At 34.8% G+C, this 21,638-nt stretch overlaps 1 protein-coding gene across 1 annotated transcript in view; it reads left to right on the forward strand.

Moving 5' to 3' along the window:
• Nucleotides 1–20,735, forward strand: part of LOC130238114 (cadherin-18) — a 212,553-nt gene extending 191,818 nt beyond the window's left edge. The window contains 2 exon segments of the mRNA XM_056469021.1: nt 4,187–4,431; nt 19,892–20,735. Of these exon segments, the coding sequence (XP_056324996.1) occupies nt 4,187–4,431; nt 19,892–20,445 (799 nt within the window). The 3' untranslated portion in view covers nt 20,446–20,735.
• The last annotated feature ends 903 nt before the right edge of the window (nt 20,736–21,638 follow it).

A 21,638-nucleotide genomic window follows, 5' to 3' on the forward strand; every position in this document is an offset into this window, starting at 1 on the left:
TGGTTCATTCTTTGAATACATATTTTTGAACGAATCGATTGAATGAATGACTCATTTATCGAATCTGTGTTTTTAAAATTAATTCATTGTTTAAATGATTCAATGACTCACTCATATAGATGGTTAGTAGTTTCATTCTTGAATGAATCTTTGCTGTTGAAATTCTGTTAAATGTATGATTCACTGAATATTTAACCCCCGCTTACCAATATGTGTGTGTTTTTTAGAAAATCATTCATTCAGCATTTTCTTTTCGGCTTAGTCCCTTAATAATCAGGGGTCATCACAGCGGAATGAACCGACAACTTATCCAGCATATGTTTTACACAGTGGATGCCCTTCCAGCTGCAACCCATCACTGGGAAACATCTATACACACTCATTCACACACATACACTACGGTCAATTTAGTTTATTCAATTCACGCAAAGAGCATGTCTTTGGACTGTTCGGGAAACCAGGGGCTCAAACCAGCGACCTTTTTGCTGAGAGGCGATTGTGCTATCCATTGCTCCACCATGACGCCATTCACACACATACACTACGGTCAGTTTTAGCATACCCAATTCACCTATACCACATGTCTTTGGACTTATGGGGGAAACTGGAGCACCCGGAGGAAACCCACGCCAACACGGGGAGAACATGCAAACTCCACACAAAAATGCCAACTGACCCAGCCGAGGCTCAAACCAGTGACCTTCTTGCTGTGAGGCGATCGTGCTACCCACTGTGCCACCGTGTCGCCCTTTTTAGAAAATATGTATATATTTTTCTCTCTCATCTTTTGATTTTTTCTTTCTTTTTTTCCCTCAACTTCTCAATTTCATTTGATTTCTTCTTCACCGTGTCCATGCTCAGAAACTCAGGCATAGCTGGAGGATGTGATGAAGTTCAGAAAGAGCGAGATAGAGACTCATTAGCTTGATTCTGGGGTTAAGAGCTTTGCTCGCTGTGCTGTCGGCGGCCAGTATTAGACGGACCTCATGTGTTCAGGGCTCAGAGAATGTGAGTTCTCCCATTAAAAGCCCATCAATGGGAATGGAGCTCCTAAATGCTCTGAAACGGCACACTCGGGCAGAGAGCGGCCTGTGCTCAAACCAGACTAATTTAATATAATGATCTCTCATCTGCCCTCTTTCTCGCTCTCTGTTTTTGCTGTTAGTCGCTGTCTTTATCTTCATCTGTTATGGCTCGCTCTCATTACATCTGCCTTTCAAACTCAGATTTTCCTCGTTTTCTTCTTTTATTCATTTTCAGTCCTCGTTTTAAGTGATTCGCTCATTGTTCTTTTATCATTTATTTTCCTTTTGTGTTTCTTCCCTTTTAGCCCTTCGGACTTTCAGAAAATCAACTCCCTTGAAACACTTTTCACACTTTGTCTGTTTTTCTTTTTACATGTTTTCTATGATAACAATGTCCAAGCGCATGTAGTTGAATCACAGCAGAATTCTGTCAGACAGATATGGTCAAAATAATAGAAAAGTTTTATTTTGAATCTTAAAATGTAAGATATTATTTGCAACAAGCTATAACTCGGAAAGGGTATAAAGAAGACCCACCAACTAAAGACGAATGGTTCAAAATAAAAAATAAAAAAAGTTGAGAAAATGGAAAAGATGACACATGCACTTCAATTACAAAAAGAGATCTTTGAAAAGGAGTAAATGGCTGGCTTTCTCCACAACAACAACATAATTATCCATAATTAAACATTTACATAATTCTAGAGGTTATGCATTATTGAGACAATATGTTTGACAACCTTTTATTTTATTTTATACTTATTCTATTTATTAATTTATTTTCTTGACGAGGTTAATTTAATATTTTTATGTATGCATGTATATACAGTTGAGGTCAGAATTATTAGCCCCCCTAAATTATAAGCCCTGTTTATTTTTTTCCTAATTTCTGTTTTATGGAGAGAATTTTTTTTTCAACACATTTCCAAACATAATAGTTTTAATAACTCATTTCTAATGACTGATTTATTTTATCTTTGCCATGATGACAGTAAATAATATTTTGCTAGATATTTTTCAAGACACTTCTAAACAGCTTAAGGTGACATTTAAAGGCTTAACTAGGTTAATTAGGTTAACTACGCAGGATAGGGTAATTAGGCAAGTTATTGTATAATGATGGTTTGTTAAGTAGACCATTGTAAAAAAAATAATGTTTAAAGGGGCTAATGATTTTGACCTTAAAATGGCTTTTAAAAATTTAAAACTGCTTTTATTCCAGCCGAAATAAAACAAATAAGACTTTCTTCAGAAGAAAAAATATTATCAGACATACTGTGAAAATTTCCTTGCTCTGTTAAACATATTTGGGAAATATTTAAAAAAAGAAAAAAATCAAAGGGGGGCTAAACATTCTGACTTCAACTGTATGTATGTATGTATGTATGTAAATCTTCTACAACATATCATATTTATTTTTAACTAGTGATTCAACAATTCACACATAAAACTTCATGTTTCATTATAGGTGGATCATTGTTGAAAACTTATTCAGTGACATATTTTGATGGTTGTTTGTCGCTGTCCGTTGGTTACACAATGTAATTGCTACAACATTCATCAGCGTCAAGTTCCATTAAACAGTGATTTTAATCTTTATCATAAACATTAGTTTATATCTGAACTATAAACTGAAATCCCAGTACTACTGTGTTCTTTCAATGTTATTAATTAACTGAAAAAGTGTAAAAACAGAATATCTCGATCAAACTCACATTTGAATGCAGCGCTTCAAAGGAATAATAAACATATGCAAATCATTATCATTTATCATTCATGTTACGCAGGTTTGAATTGACATCACAATCTTTTAATGTTTAATTGTGGAGCTTTACACAGAGTGCACACCCAGCGGTGTAGCGCAAAAAATCATCACAATTTAACAATCATCCTACAAATCCCATAGATTATTAATTTTGTATATTATAATATTCCATTTTATTGAATAAACTATTTCACAGTTGAAGGCAAAATTATTAGCCGTCCTGTGAATTCAAATTCAGATATTTCCCAACAGATGTTTAACAGAGCAAGGAATTTTTCACAGTATTTCCGATAATATTTTTTCTTCTGGAGAAAGTCTTATTTGTTTTATTTCAGCTAGAATAAAGCAGCTTTTTTTAAGGTCCCCTTTAAAAAAATATTTGTTTTTGATAGTCTACAGAACAAACCACTGTTATACAATGATTTGCCTAATTACCCTAACTTTCCTACTTAAGCTAGTTAAGTCTTTAAATGTCCCTTTAAGCTGAATACTAGCATCTTGAAAAATATCTAAATATTATTTACTGTCATCTTGGCAAAGAGAAAATAAATAGAAATTATTATTAGAAATGAGTTTTTAAAACTATTAAGTTTATAAATGTGCTGAAAAAAAACTTCTATTCATTGAACAGAAATTGGGAAATTTCTGAAAGTTATAGATCTATAAGGGTTATAGATGAGGGCAGCAGGTGAAGGGGGGGGTGGTGGTGGAAGGGTATTTGGAATTGATCGTAAAACCAAAAAGTGGGGGGTGGATGGCGATCGCTAACTGAAAGCCCGGGGGGGGGGGGGGTGGAAATGCTCATAATACTGAAAAGTGGGGGGTAGACAACAGAGGCTCTCCCGCTACGCCACTTATGCTATTAGTTTGCTATGAGGGATTGATACATTAAAAGAGAGCCCCGCGCTCTATTTATTATTGTGTTTTAGTTGGAAGTAAATCAACATACTGAATCAAAGGTTTATTTCAAATTCACTGAACATGTACACATAGACATCACCTATATACTATATAACTACTATTTATAATAATGACTTAAACTGTTAAACTAATAGTTACCAATTATTTAGATAAAGTTGTTAGTAACGAGTTGGATGAACTAAATGGGGCATAGTGTATGAGTGTGTGTGTAAATGTGAGAGTGTATGGATGTTTCCCAGAACTAGGTTGCGGCTGGAAGAGCATCTGCTGCATAAAACATATGCTGGATAAGTTGGCGGTTCATTCCGCTGTGGCAAGCCCTGATAAATAAGGGACTAAGACGAAGGAAAATAAATGGATAAACAAAAGTTCATGCAAACTTTAAAATATGGTTCTCCTGGAAGAAATGTTGGTCTGACCATGATCTCTCTCTGTGTGCGTGCGTGTGTGTGCCTTTGTGTGCATGTTCAGACAGCACTGCCAGCATCACGGCCCGCCGCCGCTTCCACAGACTGACCCAGGAGCTGTACGAGCTGCCGGTGGTCGTGTGGGACGACGGAGAACCTGTCTTGAGCAGCACCGGGACCCTCACGCTCCGGGTTTGTTCCTGTCAAAGGGGCACCAGGCTGAAGATCTGCCAGAGCGAAGCGTTTCTGTCCTCCGCAGGACTCAGCACTGGAGCTCTCATCGCCATACTGCTCTGCATCCTCATTCTGCTGGGTGAGTTCAACGTGCACACCCTTACATACAGTTGTAAGTCAGAATTATTAGCTGCCCTGTATGTTTTTTCCCAATTTCTGTTTAATGGAGAGAATATTTTTTTCAGCACATTTATAAACATAATAGTTTTAATAACTCATTTCTAATAATAATTTCTAATTATTTTCTCTTTGCCAAGATGACAGTAAATAATATTTAGATATTTTTCAAGATGCTAGTATTCAGCTTAAAGTGACATTTAAAGACTTAACTAGGTTAATTAGGCAAGTTAGCTTAATTAGGCAAATCATTGTGTAACAGTGGTTTGTTCTGTAGACCAGGGGTTCCCAAACTTTTCAGCCTGCGACCCCCAAAATGACAATGCCAGTGACTCGCGACCCCCAATATCCTCTGAGGTGGTTATAAATACAGTGGTTATAATGCAATGGCGCACACACACCAATAGACCCAAGTCTATTCTTCGATTAATTTTTTTTTTATGTATGTCAGTGCTGTAAATGTGCCAAAAAGTTTAACCTGGTGTTATAAAATCAATCTGCTGCTATTGCTGTGTCTTTAGTATAATGTAATTACCCCAGGGGTCGCAATCCAATAGAACTAGCAACTATAACCTACTATAGTAACTATATGGTAACCATGTAGTATATAGTAACTATAAATGACAATTTTTTCTCTTTAGTAGTTTATGGATAAATATGGTAATTCTTATGGTTTAATAAAAATAAATACATTTTTGGAAATCACCAGGCGACCCCCCTTCATTGTCTCGCGACCCCTCGGGGGGTCCCAACCCCCACTTTGACAACCACTGCTGTAGACTATCAAAAACAAATATTTTTTTAAGGGGACTTTTAAAAAAGCTGCTTTTATTCTAGCCAAAATAAAACAAATAAAACTTTCTCCAGAAGAAAAAATATTATCGGAAATACTGTGAAAAATTCCTTGCTCTGTTAAAGATCTGTTGGGAAATATCTGAATTTGAATTAACAGGACGGCTAATAATTTTGCCTTCAACTGTGAAATAGTTTATTCAATAAAATGGAATATTATAACATACAAAATTAATAATCTATGGGATTTGTAAGATGATTGGTGTGTGTTAAATTGTGATGTTTTTTATTTAAATAGTTGATTGATATACATAAGGGCAGCACGGTAGCACAGTGGGTAGCACAATTGCCTCACAGCAAGAAGGTCGTTGGTTCGAGCCCCATGTCCAAAGACATGTGGTATAGGTAAATTGGGTAAGCTAAATTGTCTGTAGTGTATGTGTGTAAATGACAGTGTGTAGGAGTTTCCCTGTGATGGGTTGCAGCTGGAAGGGCATCCCTGCGTAAAACATATGCTTGATAAGTTGGTGGTTCAATCCACTGTGGTGGCCCCTGATTATTAAAGGGGCTAAGCCGAAAAGTAAATGAATGAATGAATATAATATAATATAATATAATATAATATAATATAATATAATATAATATAATATATATAATATAATATAATGTAATGTAATGTAATGTAATATAATATAATATAAACAAATATAATATAAACAAATATAATATAAATATAATATAATATAATATAATATAATATAATATAATATAATATAATATAATATAATATAATATAATATAATATAATATAATGTAATGTAATGTGATGTAATATAATATAATATAAACAAATATAATATAAACAAATATAATATAAACATAATATAATATAATATAATATAATATAATATAATATAATATAATATAATATAATATAACATAATATAATATAATATAATATAATATAATATAATATAATATAATATAATATAATATAATATAAACATAATATAATATAATATAATATAATATAATATAATATAATATAATATAATAAATGTTATACACAAAATCTAAATCATAGGACCTGGTATTTTTTCGGTTGTACATGTATCACCTTTACAGGTTTAGTATTCACAGCAGGATTCTGGCATTCATTGTTATAATTCCACTTGATCCAGCCCTGTTTAACTCTTGACTTTTCATCCCTCACCTTTTAAACCTGTGGATCAAAAGTGAGGGCTGTACTTAAAGGATTTCATGGGTCCCATAACAGCGGGTGAAGGGTCATGACCGATCAAAATGTCACGAACAAAACACTGAAGATTGATTTAGTATGCATAGAGCAGACGGAGGAGGGCAAATCACTGAAATACTCAATGACAGCATGAATAAATGAGCAATGTGACAATAGAGATAAAGAATGAGTTAATATCTTCTAGTTCAATCAGTAGATAAATGACTTGTATAGAACTACACTATATGCTCCAGAAGAAAAAGAAGCCAGGGGTGTATATTTTTAAACATAGTGAAGATGCGTGAATTATTATTATCATTATTATTATTATTATTATTATTATTATTATTATTATTATTATTATTATTATTATTATTATTATATTATTATTATTATTATTATTTGTTTATATTTCCCAAATTATGTCTAACAGAGCAATGAAATTTTCACAGTATTTCCTACAATATTTTTTCTTCTGGAGAAAGTCTTATTTGTTTTATTTCGGCTAGAATAAAAGCAGTTTTTAATTTTGGTTAAGCCATTTTAAGGTCAATATTATTTCCCCCCCTTAAGCTTTGTATTTTTTTCCATTGGCTACAGAACAAATCATCATAATACAGTGATTTCCCTGATTGCCCTAACTTGCCTAGTTCACTTAATTAATCTAGTTAAGCCTTTAAATGTCAGTTTAAGCTGAATACTAGTATTGAAAAATATGTAGTAAAAGATTATGTACTTTTATCATGGCTCTTATCAGCTATTAGAAATTAGTTATCAATAAAAGTTAAGACGTGGTAAATTTTCCTGTCAAACCAAAATTGGGGAAAATAATAAAAAAGAATTGAAATTTAACAGGAAAACTAATAATAACAACTGAATATAATATATATTTATTTTCCTTTATTACTGCCCATCAGAATCTACAGAATATACATACATATTTCCTATAGTAGACAATAATAATAAGTAACATTTGCCCTGATTTTCTAATTCATAAAGGGTTTTTTCTCCCCCCAGTTAAAGCATCTTTTTTTCCTTCTGGATCTGTTTCAGTGAGTGTTTGAATCTCTGTAATAGCTACAAATAATAATCTCAGAGTCCTTAGTGTGAAATGACGGATCTCAAAATCTTACAGTCATTTTTGGAAAAGGATCAAATACGCAAAAAAAGCTGAAAACCCAAATAACTTGTGGATTTTCCTGAAGAGCTGTGCTCAGTTTAACTGTTCAGAACAAATTATAAATAAACAATGTGACAATACAGATAAAGAATGAGTTAAAATCTTCTAGTTCAATCAGTATAAAAATGACATGTATAGAACTACAGTATATGCTCACTATAGGAATAGGAGCCAGGGATGTATACTTCTGAACATAGATGTGTGAATTTTTCTTATTGTTATTATCACTATATATATATATATATATATATATATATATATATATATATATATATATATATATATATATATATATGTGTTTCCCAAATGATGTTTAAAAGAGCAAGGATTTTCTCCCAGTATTTCCTATAATATTTTTTCTTCTGGAGAAAGTCTTATTTGTTTTATTTCGGCTAGAATGAAAGCAGTTTTTAATTTTTTTAAAAACCATTTTTAGGTCAATATTATTAGCCCCCTTAAGCTATGTATTTTTTCGATTGGCTACAGAACAATTCATCATTATACAAAGATTTGCCTAATTATCTTAACTTTCCTAGTTAATCTAATTAATTAAGCCTCTAAATGTCATTTTAAGCTGAATACTAGTATCTTGAAAAATATCTAGTCAAATATTATGTACACTTATCATGCCAAAGATAAAAGAAATCAGTTATTAGAAATGAGTTATTAAAAATGTTTAGAAATGTGTTCAAATCTTTTCTCCGTCAAACCAAAATTGGGGAATAAAAAATTTAAAAATTTAAAAGGAGGGCTAATAATGACTTCAACTGAATATAATATTTATTTATTATCATTTATTACTGCCTATCAGAATCTACAGAAGATACATACATATTTCCCAGAAGACAATATCCCCTTTCACACATACAAACCTTTCTGGAAAATTACCGTCAATTTTCCAGAAAGGGATCATGTGTGAACTGGCCCTTTTTGAAAGTACCGGTAAATTCGTTGCCGCAATTTTCTGTAAAGAGAAGTTGTAACATTACTGGTAATTTACCAGAATTTTGATCTGTGTGAATGCAAAAGGAACATTGCTGGAAAGAGTGCATTCATGATTAGAACACACTGACATGAGACGTCTGCTCCAGCCAATCAGAACACCTCCGTGCTGTTTATGAAAATAAAATTCTTAGAATATTTTTCCAGACACATTTAGCTGCTAGATTTTAGTCAAACAATGTTTCTATGTTCCTTCTTAATGACAACTGTGTAAAATCTTTTTAAATGCTTATGATAAATCGCTGTTAGTTTACCTTCAAGCTCTGCTTCAGTTGCTTGATGTGTGTGCACATGGAGTGCTCCAGTGAGCGCCAGCACACACTCATATAATGTACATCTCGACATGTGAAAGTCTTCCTCCATATCGAAATTGTTCACAATACTTATCTATCCACAGAATTTGTAATGTAGTCAAATGTGTAAACATTTAGCTGCGGTTCACACTTCTGCCTTTAAATGTCTCTGGGACAAAAGCAGCAGCACGAATGCTAAAACTTTAAATAAAAGTGAAACCATCAACAAAAGCCCGACCCCTTCTATGTTTACAAATACAAGCGCAGCCGTTTAGAGGTCGTTTCTGGTTAATGATGTCAGAATTAAACAGTATTTTGGAATGGATGTGTGAATGGTTCTTTCCTGTGTGAACAGTGCTTTTTTGACCAGTAAAGTCATTCAAATTCGTTCAAATTTTCTGGATATTTACTGGTATCACTGTGTGAAAATTTGCCCTGATTTTCTTATTCATTGTTTTTTTTTTTCCTCCCCCAGTAATTGAGTGCATCTTTTTTCTTTCTGGAACAGTTTCAGTGAGGGTTTGAATCTCTGTAATAGTTGCATATAATAGACAGAGTCCTCAGTGTGAAATGATGGATCTCAAAATCAGTTAATACATATACTATAAATACTTAACTATACATAACACCTGAGACAGACTATACACAGGATCAAATAAACAAAATACATTTTCTGACAAGCTATGATCAGTTTAACTATTCAGAACAAATAATGGGGTCATCAACTTGGGTTGCGCTAAAAATGTTGGGCCCTATGAGAGAAAATTTGAGGTTTGGCTACAACTGCTAATGCCCTAATCCCCTGCTAGAATAATACTAATAAAGCAGATCTCCCGAAAGGTCACCAAAGTGCATGGGCCCTTAGAATCATCCTAATTTACCCCCGCTTATTGACACCTCCGCTCGTAAACAACACTCACTAAACTAAAAAAATCTATGTTATTCTATTAATCAATCAGTGGAATCAATGAACAATACACCATTTTCTCCTAGAGGTAAATAGTTGACTTGAACCATTTTTTTTTAATCCATTCATCTGATTTCTTGTTCTGGCAGGTTAATGTTTAGTTTAGCTTAGCATAATGAATTGAATCGGATTAGACCATTAGCATTTAGTAAAAAAAAAAAAAAAAAAAAAAAGAGTATCAATAATTTTCCTATTTAAAGCTCAAGTCTTGTATAGTTTTTCTTATGTCTTTTATATAAAGAACAAGCTGTTTTTTTTAATTTATTTAAAGGCCAGTGTTATATATACAATATATTAAGGCAATCCAATCCACAGAACAATCCACTGTTTACTTGCATAGTTAACCTTTTTAATTCATTTATATTAAGTATTATAATACCAAGTAGTAAAATTAATAGTCATCACAACCCCACCCCCACCCCCCACAGAGACAGAGAAGTGCAGAGGAAGGTTATAAAAGGGATAGTTTGGAGAAAGGGCTGTGGTAAATGTCGAATGGCGTACAGTGCAGCGGAACAGCAGATATGGGAAATAGTAATGAAATCTGTGAACAGAAAGGCGTGTGAGACAGAGAGTGAGCTGTCGACAGGTTTGTATTAAAGGTGTGAGTTCAAGGAAGTGAGCAGCATGTGTAATAGTGCTCTCTCTCATGCACATTACCACCTCTACTATTCTATGGCCTTCTCTTTCTCTCTCTCTTCCTCTCTCAGTTCAGTTCAATTCAATTCAAAAGACCTTCATTGGCATGTCTTGCTAAATAATGCCAAAGCATGACAGATCACATTAGCAAAGAGTAAAACAGTCAAATGATTATATACAATAATCTGTTTATACATACAAAATCACTGTAAAGATAAATAAATAAATATATATTTTTTATATTTATTTTATATCAGGATCCCCATTAGCCACTACCAATGTAGTGGCTCTTCTTCCTGGGGTCTATCAAACATAACACAAAATTACATTAATACATATCAACAAAACCAATAAAAACATTAAAATACAAAATTCATACATAACATCCAGATCAACAATCTACTTAATATTGTTCCGTTAAATATTTCTTAAACAATTTTTTAAACCTCATTTTACTTGTTACAAAGCATGTAATGTCTGATGGCAATTCATTCCATGTTTTCACTCCTCTATACATTCCAGTCCATTGCTTTGCATTATTTTTTAAATTGGGAAGCAAAAGATTTCCTTTTAATGCATGCCTGGTGTTAAAATGATGACTAGCATTACTATACAAAAGTTGACAGTACAATACACTTGAAACTCTTGTCACAGAAATATTTCTTATGAAACACAGCAGAGAAACAATTACCCTATCCTTCACCAATAACCAACCTAAAGTTTTATGCATTTTCATAATATTAACTCTTCAATTGCAGTGTAAAATGAATCGTGCAGCTCTGTTCTGGACTAACTGTAATTTATCTAAGTCTTTACTTGATGCACTCGACCATACCACTGGACAATAATCTAGATAAGAAAGAACAATTGCCTTAACAATTTGAGAGATACAGTACTTTGGTGTATATATATATATATATATATATATATATATATATATATATATATATATATATATATATATATATATATATATATATATATATATATATATATATATATATATATATATATATATATATATATATACTTTTAAAATAATCTTCTACTGCTCACCAAGGATGCATTTATTTCATCAAAAATAGTACAAATTGTGAAATGTTATTGCACTATAAAATAACCGATCAAAAGTAGTTCATTATTTAATTTAGTAATTTATTCCAGTGATTTTAAAGATTAATTTTCAGCTTCATTACTCCATTAAACAGTCACATTATCCTTCAGAAATCACTCTAATATTAATAATAATTATTATTATTATTATTTATATATATATATATATATATATATATATATATATATATATATATATATATATATATATATATATATATATAAATATATATTTAATTATTATGTTTATTATTATTATTTATATATATATATATATATAGATTTTTTTTTATTTTATTTTTTTAATTATTATTATTACTATTATTATTATTATTATTATTATTATTATTATTATTATTATTAATGGTAATAGTAATAAAAGCAATAATGACTGGAGTAATAATTTAATTTGAAACTACACACAATAAGAAAGCAGTTATTTAAAACTTCAATAAATATTTAACAATTATTTTTAATTTTATAAATGTTGCCTTGATGAACAGAGTAATTTAAAAAAAAATTTTAATTAAAAAAAAGCTGACCCCAAACCTTCGACCGTTAGTATATATATATATATATATATATATATATATATATATATATATATATATATATATATATATATATACCACTGTCGTAACTTAGCGATATTTCTCAGATGAAAGAAGGCAGTTTTTGTGACATGGGATATATGATGTTCAAAAGTTAAGTTGCTGTCTAATATGACACCCAGATCTTTTATAGTAGAGCTAACGCTAACTTTGTATCCAATTCTACTAATTGTAGGTCGAGTTGTGAGATCGGCTGTGTACAGGATTTAGGCCCAATAAGTAATAATTCTGTTTTGTCTGAGTTTAAGAGAAGATAATTGTTGGTCATCCAGTCTTTAACATCTTTAATACACTCAGTTAGCTTAGACAGTTCAGACATCTCATCAGGTTTCCCATGTCTTCTAATAATGTCTCCCAGGGGTAGCATGTATATTATAAACAGCAAAGGGCCTAAAATTGATCCTTGATGTTTCCCAGTTATGGGTTGCAGCTTTAAGGGCATCCGCTGCAAAAAACATATGTTGGATAAGTTGGCGGTTCATTCTGCTGTGGCGACCCCAGATTAATAAAGGGACTAAGTTGAAAAGAAAACGAATGAATGAATGAATGAACACAATTAAGTTGTCCCCAATAAAACCTCAAGAATTGTGTTGTCTCAGCTGATTTTAATTAAAGAGCCCCTATTATGCATTAAAAAGGTTCATGTTTTGGTTTTAAGGGTCTCCAACAACAGGCTGATATGCATGCAAGGTCAAAAAAACACTTTCATTGTCTTATAATATGCATTTATTTTTACTTAATTATTTCAGCGATTTGTTCAGCACGAAGCTAATCTGCGCTGACTGTACCGATGACAGCCTGTTGTGATTGGTCGACAGCATTCAGAGTGAAACAGAGTGCGAGACAGAGTGAAATGCTCATAACGGTTTATCAACAATATTGAAGTAGTCAGAGTGCATAGTGTAAGTGTAAGCATACCTGCCTGTTTTTCCCGGGAGTCTCCCCTATTTCAGACGCATCTCCCACCACCCTCCCGTTTTGTTATTTATCCCGGAAAGCTCCTGTAATTTCAACCACCCACAACCCCGGTCCTCAGCATTTTGGTACGGTCTATGAAACCCCCGGGTCGCCAACATTGGTATAGGATCCGATTACAGCGGCGGCCCGAAACACGCTTCATAGTAGTTACTAACTCCACAGTACACAGTACCCGGTTCTCAACAGTGTTATTCAGACACCTCACCCCCGAACCTACTACAACCAGATACAGTACAACCAGTTACACATAGCAAAATATAATTAATAATTTGCAAGCTAGAGAAAACAAGGAGGCAACCATTTTAATCGCACTTACTTACATTTGTGAAATGGAGGAAGAAACTGATCCATGAACTGTGAACTGATAAAGTTCCTGTCGAGTTCTGACAAATCCCACACATCAAGTCTTTTGAAGTCTTTTGAAAAGACCCATCACAGTCTTTTCTGATCCTTCCTTTACCAAACGGCTGACGAATCCCCCGTTGTAAGTGTGTAGATTCCAGGGAACACAGCACAAGGCTGAGTCGATAGTGCTGAGGTATTTTTGCAAAAATAAACCTCAACCTCTGACTCTTCACAGATTCATCTTTGGGTAGAGAAAATAACACAAATTTTCCCCTCACACTTCCATTAATATCCAGCTGAGCACAGCGTCTTCATGACTTCATTTAACCGGGATCTGCTACAATGTTTGTGGGTGGGGGCTTAAGTTTCGTATCAACGTCACACCGAAACAGCTAAAGACTCGTTATCAAGATGATTCATTTGAAGCACCATGAGTCGACTCTTTTATAAATGAATCAATCATTTTAAACACTGTGCACTTTCAGATTTAAGCCTTAGCTGGATATTTTACCACTTGGAGCTGTGTTACACATTACATGGAAGGTCATTTTCAGAAACTCTGGGGCTAATATGGGGCTCTTTAAGTAGTTTTAACAAACAGCAAACATCAATTTTGTGAGTGTGTGTGCACATGCAAATGTTTGCGCATGGGTGTGTTTTTGTTGTGTGCATATGTGTGTGTCTCTCACTCTCCCTCTCCCTCTCTCTCTCTCTCTCTCTCTCTCTCTCTCTCTCTGGATGAATGGGTTGGTCTCACCTCATGGCTGTGATGCTCTTTCCTTTTCAAAAGCGAGAGAGAGTTTGGCACTCACCCTAACAGCTGCCGGGGCTAAATATAGCTGCTCATGCTACATGTTGCTCTCACATCTCTGCTCAAACACGCCTCTGTTTGCTCCTGGTAACAAAAAATCTACTTGTTGATAAAATGTTGATAAAATCTCCCTGCTTCCACTCCACAAATCTGCTTGGAGGATTGGCTGGCTTTAGTGGAGCTGATTACATCGAGGAAACCGAGAGCTGCTTGTTTGTTAGCAAACACGGAGCAGAATGTGTCACTTTTCGTGTTCTTCGTGGAGCAACACAATGGTGTGTTGCTGCCCTGCGATATTCATGCAACAGACTGCAATATGCTTTGTTATCTTTGCATCTAATGCCACAATTGCCTAATTTAACAGTGCTGGCATTCTGTTTAGATATGGATTATGATGTTTACAGGATAGGGTGGTAGGCACATACAAATGAAGAGCAGATCTTACAAGAAGCTACTGAGACAGTTTCACGCAGAAAGACATATTTCCTGCTACAAAAAGAAAGAAATGGATGGAAAATTGATGGATGAGAAAGAAAGAAAGAAAGAATGAAAGAAAGAAAGAAAGAAAGAAAGAAAGAAAGAAAGAAAGAAAGAAAGAAAGAAAGAAAGAAAGAAAGAAAGAAAGAAAGAAAGAAAGAAAGAAAGAAAGAAAGAAAGAAAGAAAGAAAGAAAGAAAGAAAGAAAGATTGATGGATGGAAACAAAATAAGTATAGACAGAAAGAAAGGAGGGAGGGAAGGATGGGTGAATGGATGAGAACAAAGAAAGTAAAGAAAGAAAGGAGGATGGATGATGAATGAATGGATGGATGAACAGCGAAGGAAAGAAGGAAGGAAGGAAGGAAGGAAGGAAGGAAGGATGGATGGATGGAAGGATGGATGGATGGATGGATGGATGAAGAACAAAAGAACGGATGATTGGTTGGATGGATGGATGGATGGATGGACAACAAAGAACTGAAGGAAGAAAATAAGGAAAGAAGGAAGGAGGGATTGATGGATGGATGAATAGATGAAGAACAAAAGAACGGATGGTTGGATGAATGGATGGATGAATTCACAATAAAGAACTGAAGGAAGGGAGGGAGGAGAAAGGGGTGGATGGATGAATGAATAGAGAACGAAGCATAGAAGTAAGGAAAGATGTAAAGATGGATGAATGGATGGATGGATGAGAACAAAGAACAGATAGATGGATGCATGGGTGGGTGGATGAACAAAGAACTGAAGAAAATAAGGGATGCAGAACAAAGAATGGATGGATGGATGGATGGAGGGATTAATGGATGGATGGGTGGATGGATGAACAGCATAGGAATTAAGGAAGAATACATGGATGGATGTAAGGATGGATGGAGGGATGGATGGATGGATGATGGATGGACAATAAAGAACTAAAAGAAGAGAAGGAAGGAATGAAGGAAGGAAGGAAGGAAGGAAGAGAGGAGAAAGGGATGGGTGGATAGATGTTTGGAGAACAAAAAACGGAAGGAAAGAAGGAACAAACGATGGATGAATTGAGGAATGAACATCATAGGAAGGATAGATGGATGGAAGAACAGCAAATGAATGAAGGAAGAATGGATGGATGGATGGATGGATGGATGAAGGGATGGATTAATGGATGGATGAATGGATGGATGAATGGATGGGCAAAAAAGAACTGAATGAAGTAAAGAAAGAAGGAGCGAGGGATGCATGGATGAATGGATGGATGGATGGACAACAAAGAACTGAAGAAAGGAAGGAAGAAAGGAGCAAGGGATAGATAGATGAATGGATGGATGGAAGGAGAACAAAGAACGGAAGGAAAGAAGGATGGATGGATAGATGCATGGATGAATGAACAGCATAGTAAGGAAGGAAGGATGTATTTTCATTTAAATCTTCAGTGATATTTCCCACTGAGCAGTTGAGATTAGCAGCATTAACTGAATAGATGGAGTCTTGTGTTATTACCGTGATCTTACACATCACAGAAGGAGAAGTACTATGTTAGATTCTTCATTTCAGCTCCACACGTGTGCTGTTAAAGGTGAGGTCATGAAAAAGTGCTTTCATAAAGCTGCAGTGGTTTCAGCTAATAGTGTATCAGTGAAGTGAAAACTAATCTAGACTAATGTGCGATATCGACATGCTGCTCATTTATCGTGGCTCTTTCCGTTCTAATGGGAAATGAAAGAATCATCATTCATTGCACTGATCTCTGGCCCCTGATGTGTTTGCTTGTTCATGCATTGACGATGCTTCACACCTGCTTTTCCCTCATCCTGGTAATGTGCCGCACGTCTCCCACTGCGTGACATATCTGCCGTATTGCCGTAATGTTCCCTGGAGAAATTATTCAGCGTTAATAACATTGATAAATTATTTGTAGTTATTTATTTAATTTTTTGGTTTTCCAGGACTTGACACGAATACATTATGAACCTTCAATCTCCTAGCAAAAAAATTCCCCACTGCCCCCGATGATATTTAATAAACACAAAGCAATTATCTTCCGTTCCTGTTGATTTTGGCCGTTTCTCATTTCACATCATTTTCGAAGACGATGACATGCATTCGATTTAATTGTAATGCTGTTTTTTTTTTTTCCAAAGGTGTTTGTTTATGTAATGAGAATCCTCATGCTGTTTTATTTTCACATGCCACACACTGAAGATGTGTAGACATCTGTTGTAATTGTTAGTTTTGTTCTTCTTCGGCTATTGAGTTTATGAACGCTCAGAACTACTTGCAGGAAAGTTCTGAAATTTGGCACACAGATAGAGGACATTCTGAACATTAACCACAGCAAATCTGGAGTTTTTAACCTGATCTCTCTAGCACCACCACCTGTCCAAATCTGCATTCAAATTTATTTTAATAATTTAAGATCCATAAAAGCTATGAAAAAATATGATTCATATTCTGTTAAAGGGGTTCTCAACCTTATTTTATTTCGGGGCCCACTTTTTTCTCCAATCAACTTTTGAAGGCCCACCAATTTTATTTAAATTATATAGATTTTTTTATTTATATTATGTAATACTAAAACTATAGAACATATATTATATATTAACACTATATATTCATTCATTCATTTTCTTTTCAGCTTAATCCCTTTATTAATCTGGGGTCGCCACAGCGGAATGAACCGCCAACTCCAGCTTCCAGCTGCAACCCATCACTGGGAAACACATACACACTTATTCGCACACACATACACTATGGACAATTTAGCCTACCCAATTCACCTGCACCACATGTCTTTTGACTGTGGGGGAAACCGGAGCACCCAGAGGAAACCCACGCGAATGCAGGGAGAACATGCAAACTCCAACGCCAGAAACGCCAACTTACCCAGCTGAGGCTCGAACCAGCGACCTTCTTGCTGTGAGGCGACAGCACTACCTGTGTCACCCTAAAACTATATATTTTTTTTTATATTATATATATATGTATATATTATTATTATATATTATATATATTATTATTAATTATTTACTGTCATCAGGGCAAAGATAAAATAAATCAGTTATTAGAAATGAGTTATTAAAACTATTTTGTTTAGATATGTTTAAATAACCTTTTCTCCAATAAACAGAAATTGGGAGAAAAAATAAACAAGGGGGCTAATAATTCATGGGGGCTAATAATTCTGACTTGAAAAACATACACAGACTCAAAGAGAACCACAGGTCAACAGGGAGATAGCAAAAGATCAGCTTCTCCTTAAACTAGACTGACTGATTATCTACTAAATATATACTATTCAAAACTATACAGGCGAATGTAAAATACAGCAAAACACCCTAAATCTGTTGAAATGCGTCGATCTGATAGAGGTTGAGTTTGCAGCTGAATATTAATGGGAGATCGTTGACATGAACAGTGAACAGCTCTGCCAGAGCATGTCTGAAGCTCAAATGCAAGTTTATTTTACATTCTATGGCAGAAACACCATTGAGCCTCGCTAGATCCTTCTGTATGGGCACACATCCGTTATAAAACACTTACAGGACATTAATTTGGATGACTATGAGGATATATTAAATAGTTCACATGAAAATACACAAAGAGAGACTTTTACTTTCACTTCACGCAGAGTTTATGAATGAACAGACTTACGTGTAGCTGAAGAAAGTCTTATTTGTTTTATGTCAGCTAGAATAAAAGCAGTTTTTATATCGAGAAGCAAAAAAGAGCCGCTAATGGTCTATTCTGATTCACTGATTTATGCTAAGCTAAGCTAAATGATCTCCTGTTAGACCTTGAGATCGGCTGAATAGATTTAACTTTGGGAGTTATAAAGTGAGCCTATTTCCCCCCAAAAAGTACAGTGTTCCTTTAATTATCACTTACATATACATTATATAATCGTAATTACTCTCATCTTCCTTGCAGAAATCGTGATTCTCTTCATCACGTTACGGAGAAGCAAAAAAGAGCCGCTAATGGTCTAATCTGATTCACTGATTTGTGCTAAGCTAAGCTAAATGATCTCCTGTTAGACCTTGAGATCGGCTGAATAGATTTAACTTTGGGAGTTATAAAGTGAGCCTATTTCCCCCAAAAAGTACAGTGTTCCTTTAATTATCACTTACATATACATTATATAATTGTAATTACTCATCTTCCTCACAGAAATCGTGATTCTCTTCATCACGTTACGGAGAGCAAAAAGGAGCCGCTAACTGTCTAATCTGATTCAGTGATTTATGCTAAGCTAAGCTAAAAGATCTCCTGTTAGACCTTGAGATCGGCTGAATAGATTCAACTTTGGGAGTTATAAAGTGAGCCTATTTCCCCCAAAAAAGTACAGTGTTCCTTTAATTATCACTTACATAAACATTATATAATCGTAAATACTCATCTTCCTCACAGACATCGTGATTCTCTTCATCACATTACGGAGAAGCTAAAAAGAGCCGCTAATGGTCTAATCTGATTCAATGATTTATGCTAAGCTTAGCTAAAAGATCTCTCATTTGACATTGAGATCGGCTGAATGGATTCAACATTGGGAGTTTTAAAATGAGCCTATTTCCCCCTCAAAATTGTGGAGTGTTTGTTTAATTATCCCTTTCACACAGTTGAAGTCAAATTATAAGCAAGGATTTTTTCACAGTATTTCCTATAATATATTTTCTCCTGCAGAAAGTCTTATTTGTTTTATTTTAGCTAGAATGAAAGCAGTTTAAAAACCATTTTAAGGTCAATACTTTAACCTGAATACTAGTATCTTGTAAAATATCTTGTAAAATATTATCTACTGTCATCATGGCAATCATAAAAGAAGTCAGTTATTATAAAATAGTTAATAAAACTATTATATTTAGAAATGTGTTGAAATAATCTTATAGTATTCTCTATTGGATTCAAAATATAGAGGGGGGCTAATAATTCTGGAGGGCTTATAATTCTGACTTAAACTGTATATATTACATAATCACCATTGTTCTTCTTCCTCACAGCCATCGTGATTCTCTTCATCACATTACGGAGAAGCAAAAAAGAGCCGCTGATCATCTCAGAGGAGGACATCCGGGAGAACGTGGTGACTTATGATGATGAAGGAGGAGGTGAAGAGGACACCGAAGCTTTTGACATCATCGCTCTACGAAACCCTGCTGCTGCCGAGGAGCTCAAGTTTCGCCGGGATGTCCAACCTGAGTGCATCCGGCCATGGTCATCCCGGAGGCCAATCCGGAGCCGCCTCAGCCCCTCGTCCCTGGACATAGACGAGGAGACGGATGTGGGTGAGTTTATCAAACAGAGGGTGTCCGAGGCGGACCAGGACACTAGTGTACCACCCTACGATTCCTTACAAACCTATGCTTATGAGGGTCAAGGTTCTCCAGTCGGCTCCATCAGCTCGCTCGGGTCGCCTGGAGCTCATTCTGAACTGGACTACAAATCTCTCGATGACTGGGGTCCAAAGTTTGAGAAAATTGCAGAACTCTATGGAGAGGATATTGAGACGGCGTCTGAATCCACTGAAAAAGCAGAGTCAGAGAAGCAGACATAAGTGTTTCTGAGAAAACTGCACTAACCAATGCTAAAAACTCAACCTTTCAGCTCTTTTTAGACATCCGTGTCATGGTTTCATCGATACACTGAGATGTTTGTAACTCTACAGCTGTAACGACTGACTGACTGCCTTTTTCTCTCGTTTTCTTTTGGATGTTCGGAGCTCTGAATCCCAACAAGACAATGATTTTGAGAAGAAAATGAAACAAAACAAATGGGAAAAAAACGAATGAAAATAAGGAAACTATTTTAACTGGTGTATATTTTTTATTGCTCAATAAAGTCCTGAGATCCTGACACATGAATATATATGAAGCTATCTTTCATTGGGGGGTGGTTATTTACAGTGGGGGGGGAGTATTGAACACATCATGTTTTTTCCTGGGAATAATATTTCTAAAGGAGCTGTTGACATGGAATTGACCCTTCGCTAAGCCACACCCAAATCGTAACCAATCGTAGCTTAGCAACCGTAGCTACGCGCAGGGGCTCTGTCAAGCTTTCGAGCGAGGGAAACAGGCCAACGTGTTGTGCATATGGATTATGCAAATCTGACACCCGGTATCCTTAAAGTTTGGACAGGGTGGTGGATTTTTTTCCCTTTTCAAAGCCATAAACCCAAGGAGAGAAATGGCAGCGTGGATCAAGCTGTGTGAGGGGCACTAAAGGAACGGAGATAAGTTGGTTTTGTTTTGATATTCCTGACACATTTAGTGATAGACCGACGGCAATAACTCACACACCTCTTACCCTAAACAGACCTAAACTGAGTTTCCTACAAAAATACAAAGCAGGTTATGTTTCACAGCTGTCTTTTTCTTTTTTCCACTCGATATTATGAGCACTGCTCTATTTAAGCCTTCGCCATAGTAACATTAGTCATACTAATAGCGAATAGGTCATGAGTTATTGATCCGGAAAATAGGAATCTCCGAATCTGTTGCTAACTTTACTGAACTTCATATTTCCATCTGTTTTAAGCTACGAATATTTGAAATTACAAATCAACAGAACAAAACATAGATGTGATCACAAACTGAGCACTAGCGATCAATATACTTTACCAGCAGCTGTTTTTCATTCATTTATAAAGAGCATAAATTTGTTATTATTAGATTATTTTTAAATTTCACCTCTCCTGCTGAGCATAAGCTAAGCTGTTGAATGATCAGCGTATGAGGCGGCTAGGCT

The sequence above is a fragment of the Danio aesculapii genome, chromosome 12, assembly GCF_903798145.1.
Source record: "Danio aesculapii chromosome 12, fDanAes4.1, whole genome shotgun sequence".
NCBI classification, from domain to species: Eukaryota; Metazoa; Chordata; class Actinopteri; order Cypriniformes; family Danionidae; genus Danio; species Danio aesculapii.